We start from the raw sequence: 19,413 nt of genomic DNA on the forward strand, positions 1-19,413 counted from the left end.
GTACTATTTAATTTGCTACTCAAATTGTTCTAGCTTTGACCACTGGGTTCCCTTTAGATTAGCTACTACGTCCTTTTGACATGCCTCAATTTTTTTTTTTTTTTTTTTTGTTAAGTACTACCTTACTTCCTGGTACTACAAGATGTTCCAGGCTCATCATTTTCCCTGCCCCAGCTGCCCCAATCCTAAAACCAGCCATCTATCCAAGGAGCTCTGCTACCTATTATTGAAGAATGATACTTAAAAAATAAAATATGGCACTAGATGTGCTTGTTGCTACTGAGCTGTAAACGCTTCTAGACCCTCTCAGTGGACAGAGCTATGGAATATATAATCGTAAGGAATAATATTTGTATTTCTAAGAAGCATCAAGAGTGCCCTAAACTTAGTGAGGTGGCCATCAGAAATATTTTTAGTTCTAGAAATTAATAAAATATACTTCATTAGTATTTTTTTTAACTTTGGAATAAGGGAATATTAATTAGGATATAGACTAAACTGCTATAACAAAAAGATCAAAAAGTAGACTTGAGCAAGACAGAATTCTGTTTCTCTTTCATTTACAAATTCAACAGTGCTATAGTTTGAATGTGTCCTCTAAAAGTTCATGTGTTGGCAACTTGGTGCCCAATGCAACAGTGGTGGGAGGTGGGGGCTCTATCCTCATGAATGGATTAATGCTGTTACCATGGGAGTGGGTTAATTACCATGGAAGTGGCTTTGTTATAAAAGGGAGCTCTCTTGCATGTACTTCCTTTTACCTTCTACCCTTCTGCCAGGGGATGACCCTCACCACATCCTGACACCATGCTCTTGGGCTTCCCAAGTCTCCAGAACTGTAAGAAATAAATTTCTTTTCTTTATAAATTACCCAGTCTGTGGTACCCTGTTATCACAGCAGAAAATAGACTAAAACAATGAATGGCTCAGAACTGCTAAAAGGGCTCAGCCACCTTCAAAACATCTCTGGTCTAAGCTGGCGGCCCAGTTCTCCTGATTTCCCAACCAACGGGAATGGACAAAGTGCCAGGAGAGCACACATTCCCTTTTAAGGGTATGACCCAGAAGTGGTACATATCACTTCATCCACATCCTACTGTTCACAACTTAGTCACCTGGCCTCTCCAACCTGCAAAAGAGGACAGGAAGTCATGTGCCTGGATAAAATTCAGGAGGTTCTATTACTAAAATAAAGAAGCGGGCCAGGCGCAGTGGCTCACGCCTGTAATCCAACACTTAGAGAGGTCGAGGCAGGTGGATCACCTGAGGTCAGGAGTTCAAGACCAGCCTAGCCAACATGGTGAAACCCTGTCTCTACTAAAAATACAAAATTAGCTGGGCATGGTGGCGCATGCTTGTAATCCCAGCTACTCAGGAGGCTGAGGCATGAGAATCGCTTGAACCTGGGAGGCGGAAGTTGCAGTGAGCCAAGATTGCACCACTGCACTCCAGCCTGGGCGACAAGAGTGAAACTCTGTCTCAAAAACAAAAAGGCGGGGGAGCAGGGAGAATGGATATTGAGGTTCTAAAATTAGCATTCTCTGACAGAGAAAACCCACTTCTGTTTTTATCACAACATTCTGTCTGTGGATTTATTTTTAGTACAGCAACAAATAATATGCTTAATACTTATTCAAATAGGCTAAAATTTTGTCAAAATAATAAATTAAGAATAAGATACGCCGGGCGTGGTGGCTCACGCCTGTAATCCCAACATTTTGGGAGGCCGAGGCGGGCAGATAACTTGAGGTCAGGAGTTCGAGACCAGCCTGGCCAACATGGTGAAACCCCATCTCTACTAAAAATACAAAAATTAGCTGGGTATGGTGACTGGCGCCTGTAATCCCAGCTACTCGGGAGGCTAAGGCAGGAGAATCGCTTGAACCCAGGGAGCAGAGGTTGCAGTGAGCCGAGATCATGTCACAGCACTCCAGTCTGGGTGACAAAGCGAGACTCTGTCTCAAAAAAAAAAAAGAAAAAAAAGAGTAAGGTAAATAAGTAATGATAATGTAAGATTACACCCCATAAAATAAAACAGGAATCCATGAGTCCACAATCAAGTAAATAAATACATGGAAAAATAAATGAGAAGAGAAAGCTCTTCCTTACAGTAGAATACCAATTTAAAAAATCATTAAATAATCATGGAATTAGAAAATGACCACTTGGCAATACATAACACTAACTTATGCAGAGAAGATACATCAATAAATAATAAAACCAGGCTAGGCACAGTGGTTCCCACCTATAATCCCAGCACTTTGGGAGGCCAAGGCAGGAGGATTGCTGGAAGTCAGGAGTTCGAGACCAGCCTGGACAACATAGTAAGACCTCGTAGGACAAATTTAAAAACTATCCAGGCACAGTTGCATGCACCTGTAGCCCTAACTAGTGGTAAGGCTGAGGGCTGAGACAGGAGGAATACTGGAGCACAGGAGGCAAAGGCTGAAGAGAGCGATGATCACACCACTGCACTCCAACCTCGGCAACAGAGCAAGACCCTGTCTCTAAGAAGAAATAAATGAATAAATACATACATTTTTTTAAAATGCTAAAACCTCCTCATTAGTATAGTGGCAAGTAAAAAAAAATAAATAAATATAAATGTAAAAACAAAAGAATAAATGCTAAAACCTATGGATGAAAGTTAGATGACAAACCAGATGGTCTCAAAGTAACTTCCTGTGTTAATCTGTTTTGTGTTGCTGTAAAGGAATACCTGAGGCTTGGTAATTTATAAAGAAAAGATGTTTATTTGGCTCATGGTTCTGCAGGCTGTACAAGCATGGTACCTCAGCTACTGATGAAGCCTCAGGAAGCTTATAGTCATGGCAGAAGGGAAGGGAAGCAAGTGGATCACATGGCGAGAAAGGAAACAAAAGAGATGCCAGGCTCTCTCAAACAAGCTCTCACATGAACTAACAGAGGGAGAAGACACTTATTACTGTGGGGAGGGCACTAGGACATTCATGAGGGGTCTCTCCCGTGACCCCAACACCCTTCACCAGTCCTCATCTCCAACAATGGGAATCACATTTCAACAATAGACATGGAGGGGACAAATGCTCAAACTATACCACTTCCTGAAAATGTTTATTAATTACAATGGGAAAAGAGTAACTTTACTTGGGGAGAAATCTCACAAACACAAGCTTACTGAATGATCAAATAACATCCCCAGTGACAGGATAAGTGAACATCATGTGCCTCCTGAGGGGAGAAGAGTACTACATCATTTCTATAATATGACAGCCAAAATTCTGTGACCTGAATCAAATCATGAGGAAGCATCAGACAAACTCGAACTGAAGGGCAGTCTCCAAAATAACTAGCCCATAATCTTCAAAAGCATCAAACCCATCAAGGTCAAAAAAGGACTAGGAATTGTTCTGGAATAAAGGAGCCTAAGAGGACATGACAATGAAATGCCAGGCTTGGATCCCTGTGCTACAAAGGACGTTATGAGGACAAGTTGATAAAGCCTAAACGGAATCTCACGGTGAAGGGTATATGGGAATTCTTCGTACTGTTCTTATGACTTTTACGTAGGTTTGAAATTTTTATAAAATAAAAATAAATTTTTGGCCGGGCACAGCGGCTCACGCCTGTAATCCTAGCACTTTGGGAGGCAGAGGCGGCAGATTACTGGAGGCCAGGAGTTCAAGACCAGCCTGACCAACATGGTGAAACCTCCATCTCTACTAAAAATACAAAAATTAGCCAGGCATAGTGGTGTACGCCTGTAATCCCAGCTACTCAGAAGGCTGAGGCATAAGAATTGCTTGAACCCCAGAGGCAGAGGTTGCAGCGAGCCCAGATTGTGCCACTGCACTCCAACCTGGGCAACAGAGTAAGACCCTGTGTCAAAAAAAAAGTAACAAAAAAATCACTTTCATTAATTACTATAGTCCGAATGTGTCCTCCAAAATATATATGTTGAAACTTAATGGCCAATATGAAAGTATTGGGCAGTAGGATGTTTAGGAAATTATTAAGTCCTGAGGGCAGAGCCCTCATAAGCAGGACTATGGCCCTTATAAAATGGTGTAAAAGGATGGGTTCACTCTCTTCCACTCTTCTGTCATATGAGAACACCCAGACAGTGCCATCCATGAGCAATGAGCTTTACCAGACACCGAATCTGCCAGCACCTTGATCTTAGACTTTCCAGCCTTTAGAACTGTGAGAACATGAATTTCAGTACTTTATAAATTACCTAGTCTCAGGTATATTGTTGTAGCAGCACAAACAGACTAAGACATTGACGTTACGAAATCCTACATCTATCGTAAGATTTTCCATTTTTCTTGGTAATAAATTTGCATCATGGATAGTTTATGAGAAAATGTGTAAAAGAGACTAAATGCTATTGACTCACTGGATAGGAATAAACATTAGCATTAAATGAAGAACGGTACCTGAATATGGATTAATCTTACATGTGGTTAGTTCATTAGTGAACATATTTTGCATCAGGATGAATTTTATTTCTTTATACAACCCATACCTATGGGGCTGCATATCTTTATTTATTAATTCTTATATTGTCTTTTAATGCTCACTATAAACCTGTAAGTGCTATTATTATTATTATTATTATTATTATTTGAGACGGAGTCTTGCTCTTGTCGCCCAGGCCGGAGTGCAATGGCACGATCTCAGCTCACTGCAACCTCTGCCTCCAGGGTTCAAGCGATTCTCCTGCCTCAGCCTCCCGAGTGGCTGGGATTACAGGCACCCACCACCACACCTGGCTAATTTTTGTATTTTTAGTAGAGACGGGGTTTCACCATGTTGGCCAGGCTGGTCTCGAACTCCTCACCTCATGATCCACCTGCCTTGGCCTCCCAAAGTGGTGGGATTACAGGCGTGAGCCACCACGCCCAGCCTAAGTGCTGTTATTATTATTAACCTCTTTTACAGATGATGAAAATGAGGTTTGGAGAGGTTAAATACCGAGTTCACAGAGCTGCTAAGTCACAGAGCTGGGCTTTGGAACCAAGAAGTTAAATTATAGAACTTATTCTCTAAACAGTAACAAATTATTTGAGTGAAATGTAAGCCATTTCATTCTTTCATTCATAGCAAACATGTATGCTTATTGATAGCAATAGAGAGTTGGAAGAAGCACACAAATTGCCACATTAATTCTTACCTGTGTCTGCCTCATTGCCCGTTCCACTCGGCGTGTACTTCCTTTCTCAAGTTTTGTCCGGAGGATCAAGGCTGATGTCTGAATGGCCCAGAACTTTGGTTGTGAAAGCAAACACTGACAGAAGCGGGAGGAAAAAAAACATAGAAAAGAGATAAGCTAGGTGATCTCATTCTGAATAAGACAAAATTAATTCTTCCAAAATATCAGGGTATAGTTAAACACAGATTTGAAAATCTTCCCAGTTAACAAAAAGTTCTCTTTTTCTCAATTTGTATTACAGAAATCATTCTAAAAATATGAGAATGCTTTCTGGAATTTGATAGGGTAGGGAGTCTCCAATTTTAATGAAAATGCATTCCTAGAAGGGGCATTTAACAAAGACTGGCCTATATCAAAACTGAATATGCACACACTGAAACCTAACCCCAGAGAAAGCTGTGACCACCATTACTCAGAGAATATAGTAGAAATCATCCAATATGATCACAAATGTAGTGGGAAACAAAGTGAAAGTACTGGATAAGTGAAAACAGGGACAAAATGTACTATGATAAACACTGACTCCTTGGTATAATGAGCACAATTTAAATTCTCTTTGATGACAACTTGGAATCTGATATTGTCTCTGGGTGATCATTCACAACAATTACTTTCAGTAAAGATTACTACAAATAAAGGAGAAAGACCTGTTTATTTATCTGAAAGTTGATGCCACCCTTGGTCCTTCTCTTGTTTCAAAAAGTCAGGTTTGGAAAACATCTTAGAGTACAATTAATCACTGAAAATCTAGCTACTCATTAGAAGTACCTGGGAAGCTTGGTATTCTAAAAGTATATCAGATCTCTGAGAGCAGGATGTGGGTGTCAGTTTTGGTAACTGTTTTTTGTTTTTTGTTTTTTGTTGAGACAGGATCTCACTCTGTCACTGAGGCTGGAGTGCAGTGGCATGATCACGGCAAGCTACAGCTTCAGCTTCCTGAGCTCACGCAATCTTCCCACCTCAGCTACCTGAGTAGCTTGGATGGCAGGCCTGTACCACCATGCCCAGCTAATTTATTTTATTTTATTTTTTGTAGAGACAGGATCTCCCTATGTTGCCCAGGCTGGCATCAGTGTTTTTTAAACTACCCCCCAGGTAATTCTCAAGCATAGCCAACTTTAAGAACTATTAGGCTACGATAAAGTAAGTATTTGTCTTTTATCAAACTCATTCATAACTCCAAACTCTCATTAAAGGTTAGCAAGAAGTCCTTCCGCCTATGACTCCTTACAGTTCATTTCACTCATTTTTATTACCTGCCTGACTCCTATAGGCACTTGAATTTTTAACCTCTAATCTAGATCAACTAACCTCTAATATAGACCAACCCCCTTACAATTAAGAGGAAAATGAAGCACCGACAGGTTAAATTACCTGCTCAATCTCACACCTCTATTAATAGCAAAAGCTGGTACTAACACTTAGTATCCTAAGTCCCAGAACACCTTTATATTATTTTATAACATTTTCTCTAAATAAACTTGTGCTCATTTAAATAGCTAAATGAAGATATGACTACTTCCTGGACATGGATGATACTACCAAAGAAACATTAGAAAGTAGAGTGATGTAAAAAGAGGACTTGGAGATGGTGAAGGAAGAGGAGTACATAAAGAATACTCTTTTAAGAGAATAAGAGTACTCCTTTAAGAGAATAAGAGAGAAGAATCAAAAGAACAGAACCTTAGTGAAATTTGTTCATTAACTCACTTGAGCACCTACTCCCTACATGGCAGTGTATACTAGGCCCTAAGGACAGAATAGCAAACAAAACAGACAGGATCCCTGCCCCCATACAATATATATTCTAATCTTATTCTTCTATAATTAACTTTGCAAATTAAAATATTTTCATCCCCTTGAAATACAGTTTACAAGATTTAATGTATAACCTTATCTCATTGGCTTCCATTAACTTAAATTTACAAAAAGAATGAATTTACCAACATAAATAGGTGCATATGGCCCCATAAAAATATGAAAGAGAAGACATTAAAAAAACTAATTCTTTAAAATGTACAACACTACTTGTCAGATTTTATTATAAAATGTGATCTCAAGAATTTTCAGGCAGGGCGTGATGGCTCATGCTTGTAATCCAAGCACTTTGGGAGGCTGAGGCGGGTGGATCACCTGAGGTCAGCAGTTAGAGACCAACCTGGCCAACGTGATGAAACCCAGTCTTTAATAAAAATACAAAAAATTAGCCGGGCATGGTGGCAGGTGCCTGTGATACCAGCTACTCAGGAGGCTGAGGCAGAAGAATCGCTTGAACCTGGGAGGTGGAGGTTGCAGTGAGCCGAGGTTGCGCCATTGCACTTCAATCTAGGCAACAAGAGCAAAACTATGTCAAAAAAAAAAAAAATTTCAAAGGAAAGGACTTTTCTCATTAGGTAAATCTGCAAAACTGATTCCACTACCCACAATGGGTCACATCACTGTCTTCATTTTCTTTTCATCTTATTAAAGGGATTATCATCTATAATCCCATGACAACAAAATGGAAGAGTACTGAGGAAAAGGCTCTGTAAAACAGTGGGAAAAGTCTGCAGAGTGAAAGATTGAGAGGCATCCCAGCCCCAAGTGACCTGGGGAAGTTACTTGACCTCCCTGGGTGTCTCGCTTTCCTCCTCTCTAAAATTGGAGTAGCATTCCCATCTCTCACAGAGTTGGGAGCATTAAGTAAGTAAGAATAAGTGAAGCTTAATGGAGCCTATGAGAGTTCCCACTGAAAAGCACATCTGGCCCCTCCAGGAGCTCTCCTCCTCCAGCGTTTACACTCACCCTTAACAGAAAATCCCTCTCCGGAGTGGGCATGGGCAACGGTGCTCACCTTCCAACCACACTGATCATTCCGCCAGCAACAATGGTGCAGTGCACAGACCATCTCAGCCCATGGGCTTGTCAGAGTTAAAACCCACCTTTAAAAAGGTTGTCCCAAACGCTTGCACAGCAAAGGGATGAAATATCTTCCTTAGATAACAAAGACACACTGTTTTCTACACTGGTATGAGAACAAGAGGCTTGCCTAAGATTTTTATTTGAAGGTCAACCAAAACATTCTCACTGAACACTGAAAATAAGATACAATCTGACAGACATTTGAAAAGCTTTAAAGAAGGAACTAACTGGATAATAGCATCACTGAAGAATGTAATGATGTTTATTTGGCTGGGAGATATAAAGACTTGAGAAAGTCTTTCTGAAAGGAAGCGATTGCACATAGGCTATATTCAATATATTTTATAAAACACTGCTGCCCATGAGGTAAGAATTGATCATAACATGGGACACTGGGTAAGTAAGAAGAAAACTAAACAGGAAATATGTTGATTTATGAAGCTCTATTGACTTATTAGAAAATGGCATTTAAAAAAAATTTCAGCAACCAAATGCAATGGAGAGAACACCAATCCAACCTACCTAAGCAGCAGACCAACACCAGCTGGTGAGAGCTCAAGCCATAATCTACACAAACATCTGGATAGAGTTAATTCAGAGTCTTCACCACGCCCCCCAGTAGGGGGTTACTGCTCTTAATTCCATTCCATTTAGAACTTGAGAAGTGATCACCCCAATGCCTACAAGGCTGGCTCTGTCTCATTTAGGTCTTGGCCTTAATGCCACTTTGTGAGGGAGCCTTCTCAACCACCTCATCTAAGTGACTCCATCTCTATCCAGTGATTCTTTATAACTGCATCTAGTTTGGTTCCTCCAGGGCAGAAGTCCCAGCTATTTGATTCCTAGTGCCTTACATACTGTCTGGTACACTGCAAGAAAGGGATAAAAAGAGGGACAAAGAAAGAGACATTTCTTCTGTCTTCTTTTACAAAGGGACAAGGGCATACAAAGGTGGTTCTTCTGAAACAGAAATGAAAACCAACAGTGACTGGTGCTCGTGAAAATCCACCTAATAGATTCTTTTCTTGGGCATTCCCTAGATAGAATTGGGAACATATGCTCCCAAGGACACAATATTGTAAATAATAACTAGGTATCATGACATAATACTTTTATTACTGTGACCTAGGCAATCTGGGGTTTATATAGGCTTTTGTAAGGCAGCTCAGAAACTTAAACACTACTTAAAATATTTTTTCTTTAAGACAACACATTCCTTGGCTGGGCACAGTGGCTCACGCCTGTAACCCCAGCACTTGGGGAGGCCGAGACAGGCGGATCACGAGGTCAGGAGATCGAGACCATCCTGACTAACATGGTGAAACCCCGTCTCTACTAAAAATACAAAAAAATTAGCCGGGCTTGGTGGCAGGCACCTGTAGTCCCAGCTACTCGGGAGGCTGAGGCAGGAGAATGGTGTGAACCTGGGAGGCGGAGCTTGCAGTGAACTGAGATCGGCCACTGCACTCCAGGCTGCATGACAGAGCGAGACTGTCTCAAAAAAAAAAAAAAAAAAAGACAACACGTTCCAAATGCTAAAAAAAATAATAATAACTTTATGGCTGGGTGAGACAGCTCAACTACAATCCCAGCACTTCGGGAGGCTGAAGTGGGAGAATCACTTGAGACCAGGAGTTTGAAATCAGTCTGGGCAGCATAGCAAGCCCCTGTCTCTACAAAAAAATTTATCAAATTTGCTGGGTGTGGTGGCATGTGCAGGTAGTTCCAACTACTCAGGAGGCTGAAGTGGAAGGATCATTTGAGTCCGGTCAAGGCTGCAGTGAGCCATGATCACACTACTGCACTCCAGTCTGGGCTGAACAGAGTGAGACCCTGTATCAAAAATAATAATCATAATATTCCATTTGCTTCATGACAAGTAATAATATAATAAGGTACCAACATAATGTGCTATCATGCTTTGTAAAAATCTACAAATTAAGATTAATTATTACTGGCCAGGCACAGTGGCCACTTTTGGGGCTGAGGCAGGCGGATCACTTGAGGTCAGGAATTCAAGACCAGCCTGGCCAACATAGTGAAACCCCGTCTCTATTAAAAATAACAAAAATTAGCTGGGCTTGGTAGTGCACACCTACAATTCCAGCTACTCAGGAGGCTGAGGCATGAGAATCGTTTGAACCCAGGAGGCAGAGGTAGCAGTGTGCCAACATCATTCCACTGCACTCCAGCCTGAGTGACGGAGTGAGACTATCTCCAAAACAAAAAAAAAATTAATTCTTTCCTAAACTAGCTTGAATTCCTCTACCATTCCAGCCATTATCTATGTGCCCTTGAATAAGCAGGTTAAGCTCTGTGGGACTAAAGATGTCTTATCCATAAAGATAAAAATGTAGACTAAAAGTTGACCAACCACCTCCAAAATTCTGTAGTAATGAAGGGAAAATAAGTTCATCTTTGTTGAATTTTGGTTATTTTCTATTTTAACATTAAGCTAAATGCAATTATTACAAACTTCACATTTACTGAAATATCTTATAAACACATTTCTTTAGTGTTCAGTAAAAGTGTAAGAAAGAAGTACTTGAAAACAGCTAAACTGCTCAGATGCCAAAAATTGGTAAAGATAAAAGAAGATGTTGAAAACACCAAATTGTGACTCATCAGATTTGGAATGGTGTCTTACATACTGAGAGATTAAATAAGCACAGAGTTTCAGCCTTGATAATAAGAGGCAATGAGTAACTGAATACATGGACCTAAATATAAGCTGATATAATTTGCTATTACCATAGAATTCTAGCTACCCACTATTTCTTTTTGTTTGTTTGTTTGTTTGTTTTTGAGACAGGGTCTCACTCTATTGCCCAAGCTAGAGTGCAGTGGTGCAGTCTCGGCTTACTGCAACCTCCGCCTCCCCGGCTCAAGTGATTCTCCTGCCTCAGCCTCCTGGGTAACTGGGGCTACATGCACTTGCCACCACACCTGGCTAATTATTTTAATTTTCTGTAGAGACAGGGTTTCACCCAGGCTGGTCTCGAACTCCTGGGCTCAAGCAATGAGCCCACCTTGGCCTCTCCAAGTGCTAGGATTACAGGTGTAAGCCACCACACCCGTCGGATGCTCACTAATCCTCTGAGTGGAAAACAAAATACATCAACGAATAACAGGAACTGTAAAACTTTTAGTGACTGCTCTATATTCTGTAGAAGATACTTTATGCTATCTTTGTATGAAAAAAGTAAATCTAGGCATTTGAAAAAATTATCTCCAAATTAAATATAGTATTCCACATGATTTAGCAATTCCATTTCTGGGTCATGCCTGAAAGAACTGAAGTCAGATATTTGCATACCAATATTCATGGCAGCATTATACACATAGCCAAAAGGCAAAAACAACTCAAATGTTTGTGAAGGAATGGATCATAAAATGTGGTATAGGCTGGGCGTGGTGGCTCACGCCTGTAATCCTAGTACTTTCGGAGGCCGAGGCAGGTGGAACACTTAAGGTCAGTAGTTTGAAACCAGCCTGGGCAACATGGTAAAACCCAGTCTCTACTAAAAACACACAAAAAAATTAGCTGGGCGTGATGGTGGGCGCCTGGAATCCCAGCTACTCGGGAGGCTGAGGCAGGAGAATTGCTTGAACCCAGGAGGCGGAGGTTGCAGTGAGCCGAGATCGCACCACTGCACTCCAGTCTGGGCGACAGAGCGAGACTCTGTCTCAGAAAATAAAAAACTAAATAAAATAAAATAAACAAAAATGTGGTATAGAAACAACAGAGTATCAATCTGCTTTAAAAAGGAATAGCATTCTGATATACACAACACAGATGAACTTTGAGGACACCATGCTGAGTGAAGTCAGTCACAAAAGAACAATTTTTTTTTTTTGAGGTAGAGTCTCGCTCTGTCACCCAGGCTGGAGTGCAGTAGTGCAATCTTGGCTCACTGCAACCTCTGCCTCCCAGGTTCAAGCAATGCTCCTGCCTCAGTCTCCCAAGTAGCTGGGATCACAGCTGTATGCCACCACGACTGGCTTATTTTATTTTTGTATTTTTTTATTATTTTATTTTATTTTATTTTATTTAAGTTTAGTTTAGTTTAGTTTAGTTTATAGTTTAGTTTAGTTTAGTTTAGTTTAGTTTAGTTTTTGAGATGGAGTTTTGCTCTTGTTGCCCAGGCTAGAGTGCAATGGCGCCATCTCAGTTCACTGCAACCTCCACCTCCTGGGTTCAAGGGTTCAAGCGATGGTCCTGCCTCAGCCTACCAAGTAGCTGGGACTACAGGTACCCGCCACCACATCCAGCTATTTTTTTTTTTTTTTTTTGAGATAGAGCCTTGCTCTGTCACCCAGGCTAGAGTGTGGTGGCGCGATCTCGGCTCACTGCAACCTCCGCCTCCAGGGTTTAAGTGATTCTTCTGCCTCAGCCTCCTGAGTAGCTGGGACTACAGGCGCGCACCACCATGCACGGCTACTTTTTGTATTTTTAGTAGAGACGGGGTTTCACCATATTGGCCAGGCTGGTCTTGAACTCCTGACCTCGTGATCTGCCCGCCTCGGCCTCCCAAATAGCTGAGATTACAGGCGTGAGCCACCGCGCCTGGCCTAATTTTTTATATTTTTAGTAGAGATGGCATTTCACCATGTTGGCCAGGCTGGTTTTGAACTCCTGACCTCAGGTGATCCACCCGCCTTGGCCTCCCAAAGTGTTGAGATTACAGGCATAAGCCACCACGCTTGGCCTACAAAAGAACAAATATTTTATGATTCCCCTTAAACAAGGTACCTAGAGTAGTCAAACTCATAGGGCTAGAAAGTAGAATGGTAGTTGCAAGGGCTAAAGGGAGGGGAGAAAGGGAGTTATTGTTTAATGGATACAGAGTTTGGAAAGCTGAAAAAGTTCTGCATATTGATAATACTGATGGTTGCACAACACTGTGAATGTACTTAATGCCACTGAACTGTACCCTTAAAAATGGTTAAGACGGTACATTTTGTGTTATGTATATAAAAAAATATGTATTTTACAAAACCACTACTGTTAAAATCCTTAAAAAGACAGAGCAGGCTGGGCGTAGTGGCTCACGCCTGTAATCCCAGCACTTTGGGAGGCCAAGACAGGAGGATTGCTTGAGCCCAGGAGTTTGAGATCAGCCTAAGCAACACAGCAAGACCCTGTCTCTAGAAAAAATAAAAAATAAAAAAAATAAACCTGGTGTGGCAGTGCACACCTCTGGTACCAGCTACGTGACAGGCTGAGGCAGGAAGATCACTTGAGCCTGGGAGGTCCAGGCTGCAGTGAGCTGTGTTCATACCAGTGCACTTCAGCTTGGGCAACAGAGCAAGACCTTGTAAAAAAAAAAAAAAAAAAAAAAAAAAAATAGCAATCTTACATTCAAATTTTGTATTGCAAAAACATAAACAGAACATATAAAGACAGAAATATAATTATACCCAAAGTAATATTTCATTACTTTTTTTAAGTCACTAATAAGTTCTTATTTTTTTTAATAGAGATGAATCTTACAATGTTACCCAGGTTGGTCTCAAACTCCTGGCCTCAAGTGATCCTCCTGTCTTGGCCTCCCAACGTGCCAGGATTACAGGCATGAGCCACTAGGCCTGGCTACTAATAATATTTTGTATGAAGCATCCAGTATGCATATATACAATGCTCCCAAATTTCAGAATTTTTTTCCCAAAAGCTGGGTTATTTTAGCACATGAGAAGGCTCTGATATGTTTCTGTATAGTTTATTATAGTAAACAATTTAATTTTAATTATTTATTTCTCCCAAAGGACACATTTTTATGAAGATATAAAATACTACATGTTGTTAATTCTTATAATTCATATTTTTATTCCAATAATTCATACTCATTTCTTAGAAATGCTAAGAAAATTTCTGAACAGTTTGCTCTAAAACTGGTCCTAAATAACAGAGATTACCAAAAGGCTGACAACTAGAGAGTTAGCCTCTTGTTCTGAGAAAAATGCAGTAACTACTCAACTGCAAAAGCCTCTACAATGGTGGTTCTAACCAGAATTTTCTTTATTCTGGATACAAGTTTCCTGTTTTTGCTGTTTTGTTATTTATTTATTAGTTTTATTTAATAAACACTTATATAACACATCCTATGTGCTGGTCAGGCACTAGTCTAAGTGCTTTACAACAGCAATGGTATCTTTTCATAAAAAGAAGTGCTAACTATGGTCCAGCATACCGTTTTTTGTTTTATTAGAGCTTTACTGTCCTGTTTGACTGTCCTAAGGTCTCAAAGATGTTCTCCTACATTCATCCTCTAAGAGCTTTATAGTTTTGCTTTTCACTTTTATATATTTGATCTATCTGGAATTATGTTTTATATACAGTATGATATAGGGGTAAGATGCCCATTTTTCCTATAGGTATATAAATTATCTAGTAATATTTATTGAAAAGTCTATCGTTTCTCACTGTATTACAACTCCACCTTTGCCATAAATCACATGAACTGTATATGTATGGATCTGTTTCTAGACTACTGGTTGATTTATATTTCCTTGTGTCAAAATGTCTTAATTCTGTGTTTTTAAAGAGCATAAAAATAACTTCAAGAGCTTGTTAAAACACAGAGTTCTTGGCACCAACCTCAAAGGTTCTGACTGAACAGGGTTTAGGGTGGAGCCGGAGAAATTCCATTTCTAACAAGCTCCCAGGTGACGCTGATGCTGCTGGTCCAGGGACCCCAATTTGATGAGCACTGTCTTAAAATAGGTCTTGCTATCTGACAACAGAAGTCCTCCCCTCCAGCTCTGTTCTTCAAGACTGCCTGAGCTATATCCTTAGTCCTCTGCATTTCCATATGAATTTCAAAGTCAGCTTTAGCTTCACGAAAAAACAACAGAAACAATAAAAACAACAAATTGAAAGTTCTGGGACTTTCTTAAGGATTGTATTAATTATGTAGGTTAATTTGGAAAGACTTGAAATTTTAAAACATGAAATCCTCATGAACAAGACATATCACTCCATTTATTTACATCTTCATTAATTTATCTTAATTATGTTTTATAGATTTTTTTTTTTTTTTTTTTTTTTTTTTTTTTGAGACAGAGTCTCACTCTGTTACCCAGGCTGGAGTACAGTGGTGCGATCTCAGCCCACTGCAACCTCCGCTTCCTGGGTTCACATGATTCTCCTGCCTCAGCCTCCCAAGTAGCTGGGATTACAGGCGTTCACCATGACGCCTGGCTAACTTTTTTTTGTATTTTTAGCAGAGACAAGATTTTACCATGTTGGCCACGCTGGTCTTGAATTCCTGACCTCAAGTGATCTGCTCACCTTGGCCTCCCAAAGTGCTGGGATTACAGGTGTAAGCCACCGTGCCCCACCAGATTTTTAGTAAAGAGATCTTATAAATCTTTTGATAGGTTTATTCCTAGGAATTTGATGTTTTTTGACACTATTACAAATGCTTTTCTCTTTTTAATTTTTAAAAACTGTGGTAAAATACATATAACATAAAATATACCATTTTAACAATTTTTAAACATAGTTCAGTAATGTTAAGTACATTCACATTGTTGTACAACCAGTCTCCAGAACTCCTTTCATCTTGCAGCTGAAACTCTATACCCATTAAACAACTCCCAATCCCCCTTCCCCCAACCCCTGGTAACCTGTTCTGCTTTTTGGTTCTATGAATTTTGGCTACCCTAGGTACTTCATGTGGAATTACATAGTTGTAAATGCTGTCTTATTTTTAACCATGGATTCTATTAACTGTGGTAATTTGATGAAGTATCAGCTCACTAAGTTATAAGTATTCGGTTAAAAATCAAAATGAGTTTGAAAAACAGCCCTCAGAAAGTTGGTGGATTCAAAAATCCCCGCTTTCATGGCTGGGTGTGGTGGCTCACGCCTGTAATCCCAGCACTTTGGGAGGCCGAGACAGGCAGAACATTTGAGCCCAGGAGTTCAAGACCAGCCTGAGCAACATGGGGAGACCTGTCTCTACAAAAAAAAAAAAAAAAAAAAAAAACTAAAAAATTAAAAAAGAAAATCCCCACATTCAGAATTAGCACACTGCTGAAGAACCTCATGCCATTTGCAACCATGTACTTATCCATGAGATGGAATTTCCACCACTTTTACACATCAAAACAAAGGCCAGAAACCACTTACAAATAACATTTGTGTGCCTGTCTTAAGAAAAGTTCTCTCATTTCTTACCTCTCATTGACCAAAATCTATAAAAGGTGACTCATTGAGCCAGTAAACTTTTACAAATATGTAATTTTTCATATACTTTTAATATTTTTATGACTGTTGTGAATAGTGAAATAAACTCTAGTAATATTTACTTTATTTACAGTTTTAATGTTTTATAAATTAAAGAATCAATTCTCTTCAGCAATTGTTGACAAGGTGTGTAAGAGGATATTTTGAGAACAAAAGAGAAGTATTCATTAAAGATTAAGAGATGCAGGCCAGGCGCGGTGGCTCATGCCTGTAATCCCCGTGCTTTGGGAGGCTGAGGTAGATTGATCACCTGAGGTCAGGAGTTCAAGACCAGCCTGGGCAACATGATGAAACCCTGTCTCTACTAAAAATACAAAAATTAGCTGGGCACGTTGGCGTGTGCCTGTAATCCCAGCTACTTGGAAGACTGAGGCAGGAGAATCACTTGAACCTGGGAGGTGGAGGTTGCAGTGAGCTGAGATTGTGCCATTCCACTCCAGCCTGGGCAGAGAAAGACTCTGTCTCAAAAAAAAAAAAAAAAAAAAGTAAATATTCATATGATGACAAGCTATATATGTACATAAGAAGGACTTATTCTTTTATTCAGCTAGCAATTTCCCACTGTATGGGCATTTCCCTCATGCCCCAGAAAAGTAGCAAAGAAAATTCTGTACCATCATCAAAGAGGATCTAGAGTGTCATTTCTATTAAAAACAAATTTCCTTCTCATTCTTATCACTGCACGTTTCAAATAATCTTCTTCCAAAGGTCACTAGGATCCCTTTAGATGACACACAACCAGGCTACTCCTTTAAATACTGAAGGCGCTTTCAGATAGCTGCTTTTTCCATACATAAATCAAAGCCAGCTCAGAGCTCTCCTTGTGCATGATTGTTTGGCTACACAAAAGCCAAATCGAACAATGCCCACCCAGGTCATGCTGATCTTCCAAAGCAAGGAACAAAGAAATACTATAAAAAGCAGAACTATCCCCACTTTTTAATCATCTACTTAAAAGACCATTCATTTTTGAAATCAGTACCAAATGACAATAAGTTTAAAATTCCAAATTTATCTATAAATAATTCCCAGTAGAAGTGGAAGCGCAGTCCAAATCCCCTATCCTTGCTAGGTAGGTCATTTAAAAACTTTTTCAAATCTACTTTTCCCTACGTCTCACTATTACCCTCAACAAAAGGACCCAAATACAACTTATATTCTCCCATCTCCTTGCCTTTGCTTATGCTATATCACTCCATCTAAACCGTATCTGTTGTTCAAGTTCCAACTCAAGTCCTCCCTTAGTGAACAAAGCCTTCTTTGACTGCTCAGTCCTAAATATTGTCTTCCTTTCTTAGCAACTAGAGGATATCTTTATCTGTGCTATCAATTTGTAGTTTAAAGGGCCTAGTATTGCTAAGTACAGTTTCATAAATTTCTCTGACCTGGGCTAAATTAAAAATTCCATGAAGGCAAGTCCCATGCTTTATGCCTTTATTTTTTCCACAACATCTAGTAGCATGCTTGACAAATTTTGAGACTCTGGATCTTCTGCCATTAAGCTTTTAAAACTCTCTCTGCTATGCAAATTTTCATATAGATAGCAAAGACACCAGTGATCAATCTGTTGGTCACTTGACTTCTTCAAAAAAGAAAAACCTCTGCATTCAGGAGACTTTAAGCAAAATGTTCTATAACAAAACCATGTTTTTTTCTTTATCATTGTTAAAGCAAGCAATGTTACTCGAGGACCTGTTGTACACTGTCTTGATTCAAGTCAGTTTCCAAAAACCTATTCATGATGACCTTCAGCTGTATATCCTTCACCCAGTTCCCCAAATGTTAATGTTTTGCCACATGACCAATAGTTTACTTTCCATACCAGATATAGATTCTACTTAAAACAGTATTTACAGACTTAAAATAAATTCTACTAATTACCTATTTTTATATCGATTAACACAAGTTGCTAGAAATCATATATTAATACTTCACTTTATTTCAATTACCTATGCTATTCTATATACAAGTCTCATGTGCTAAGAAATGTTAAGATTTTACACTCATCCTAGCTTTCTAGTTGTTATTTCTGTTGACTCAATCACAAAGGGGAAAAAATTTCAATTCAACAAATATTTTTTCAATATTAATAATCTGTGTTAAATGTAAAGGGTCAAAAGTACCCCCAACTTGAGCTCTAAACAGTGTATTCCCCCCATTAAATTTGGGATTTCTTTCACATGCAGGTTTCCAAAAATATATGGGGAAAACTAGCTTGATTTTGCTTCGAAAAAGCAGTAAACTTCATAATGAATGTGAACACTAAGCAATTTCCTATTGGGAATTTGTTCTCCTACATTTTTTCCACTTAATAATTAGGTAAATTGAATAGTTTGTGTTGTACTTCTGAAAGTGGTGGCATAGAATAATCAGTATTGAAACCCAGATCTATATTGATAATCTTAAATAGTATAGCTCTAAATAAATCTGTTCATGTGCATTCTTCCCTTTAGTGAAGTATATGACAGATAAATAAAATCCATATTCAGTATTGTGACCTGTTTTGACGAATGCATAAACCTATATAACCACTATTAAATCAAATTATAGAAATTGCTCATCATTCTAAAATATTCCCTTGCAACATTTTGTAATCAATCTGTGATCTACTTTCTGTCATTACAACGTAGTTTTGCTATTCTAGAATTTTCATTAAATGGAATCATACAGCCTGGCTTCTTTAACCCATAATAATGTGTCTGAGATTCATCCATGCTGTTGCATTTATCAGTATTTCATAACTTTTTATTATTGGGTATTATTTCATCAGAGGGATACACGGCAGTTTATCATTCATTTGTTTTGATGGACATTTGAGTTGTTTCCAGTTTTAAGCTATTATGGATAAAACAGCCACGAGTATTTGTGTACAACTCTTTGTGAGGACATATACTTTCATTTCTCATGGCTAAATACCTGGAGAAGCAATTGATGACTAGTTTTATAAGAAAATGCCAAACTGTGTTCCAAAGCAGTTGTGACATTTTACATTACCACCAGCATTGTATGAGAGTTCTAACCACCCCACATAGCGTTACGTAAGTCTTTTCAGTAATGTATAGTGGTA

General features: G+C 39.3%; 1 protein-coding gene across 1 annotated transcript in view; it reads right to left on the bottom strand.

Moving 5' to 3' along the window:
- The window catches only part of TTC27 (tetratricopeptide repeat domain 27), a 203,055-nt gene that overhangs the window by 118,312 nt on the left and 65,330 nt on the right, over window positions 1-19,413 (bottom strand). Inside the window, 1 exon segment of the mRNA NM_001133856.1 lies at window positions 5,156-5,269. Coding sequence (NP_001127328.1) covers window positions 5,156-5,269 — 114 coding nt within the window.

The sequence above is a fragment of the Pongo abelii genome, chromosome 12 (assembly GCF_028885655.2).
Source record: "Pongo abelii isolate AG06213 chromosome 12, NHGRI_mPonAbe1-v2.0_pri, whole genome shotgun sequence".
Taxonomy (NCBI): Eukaryota; Metazoa; Chordata; class Mammalia; order Primates; family Hominidae; genus Pongo; species Pongo abelii.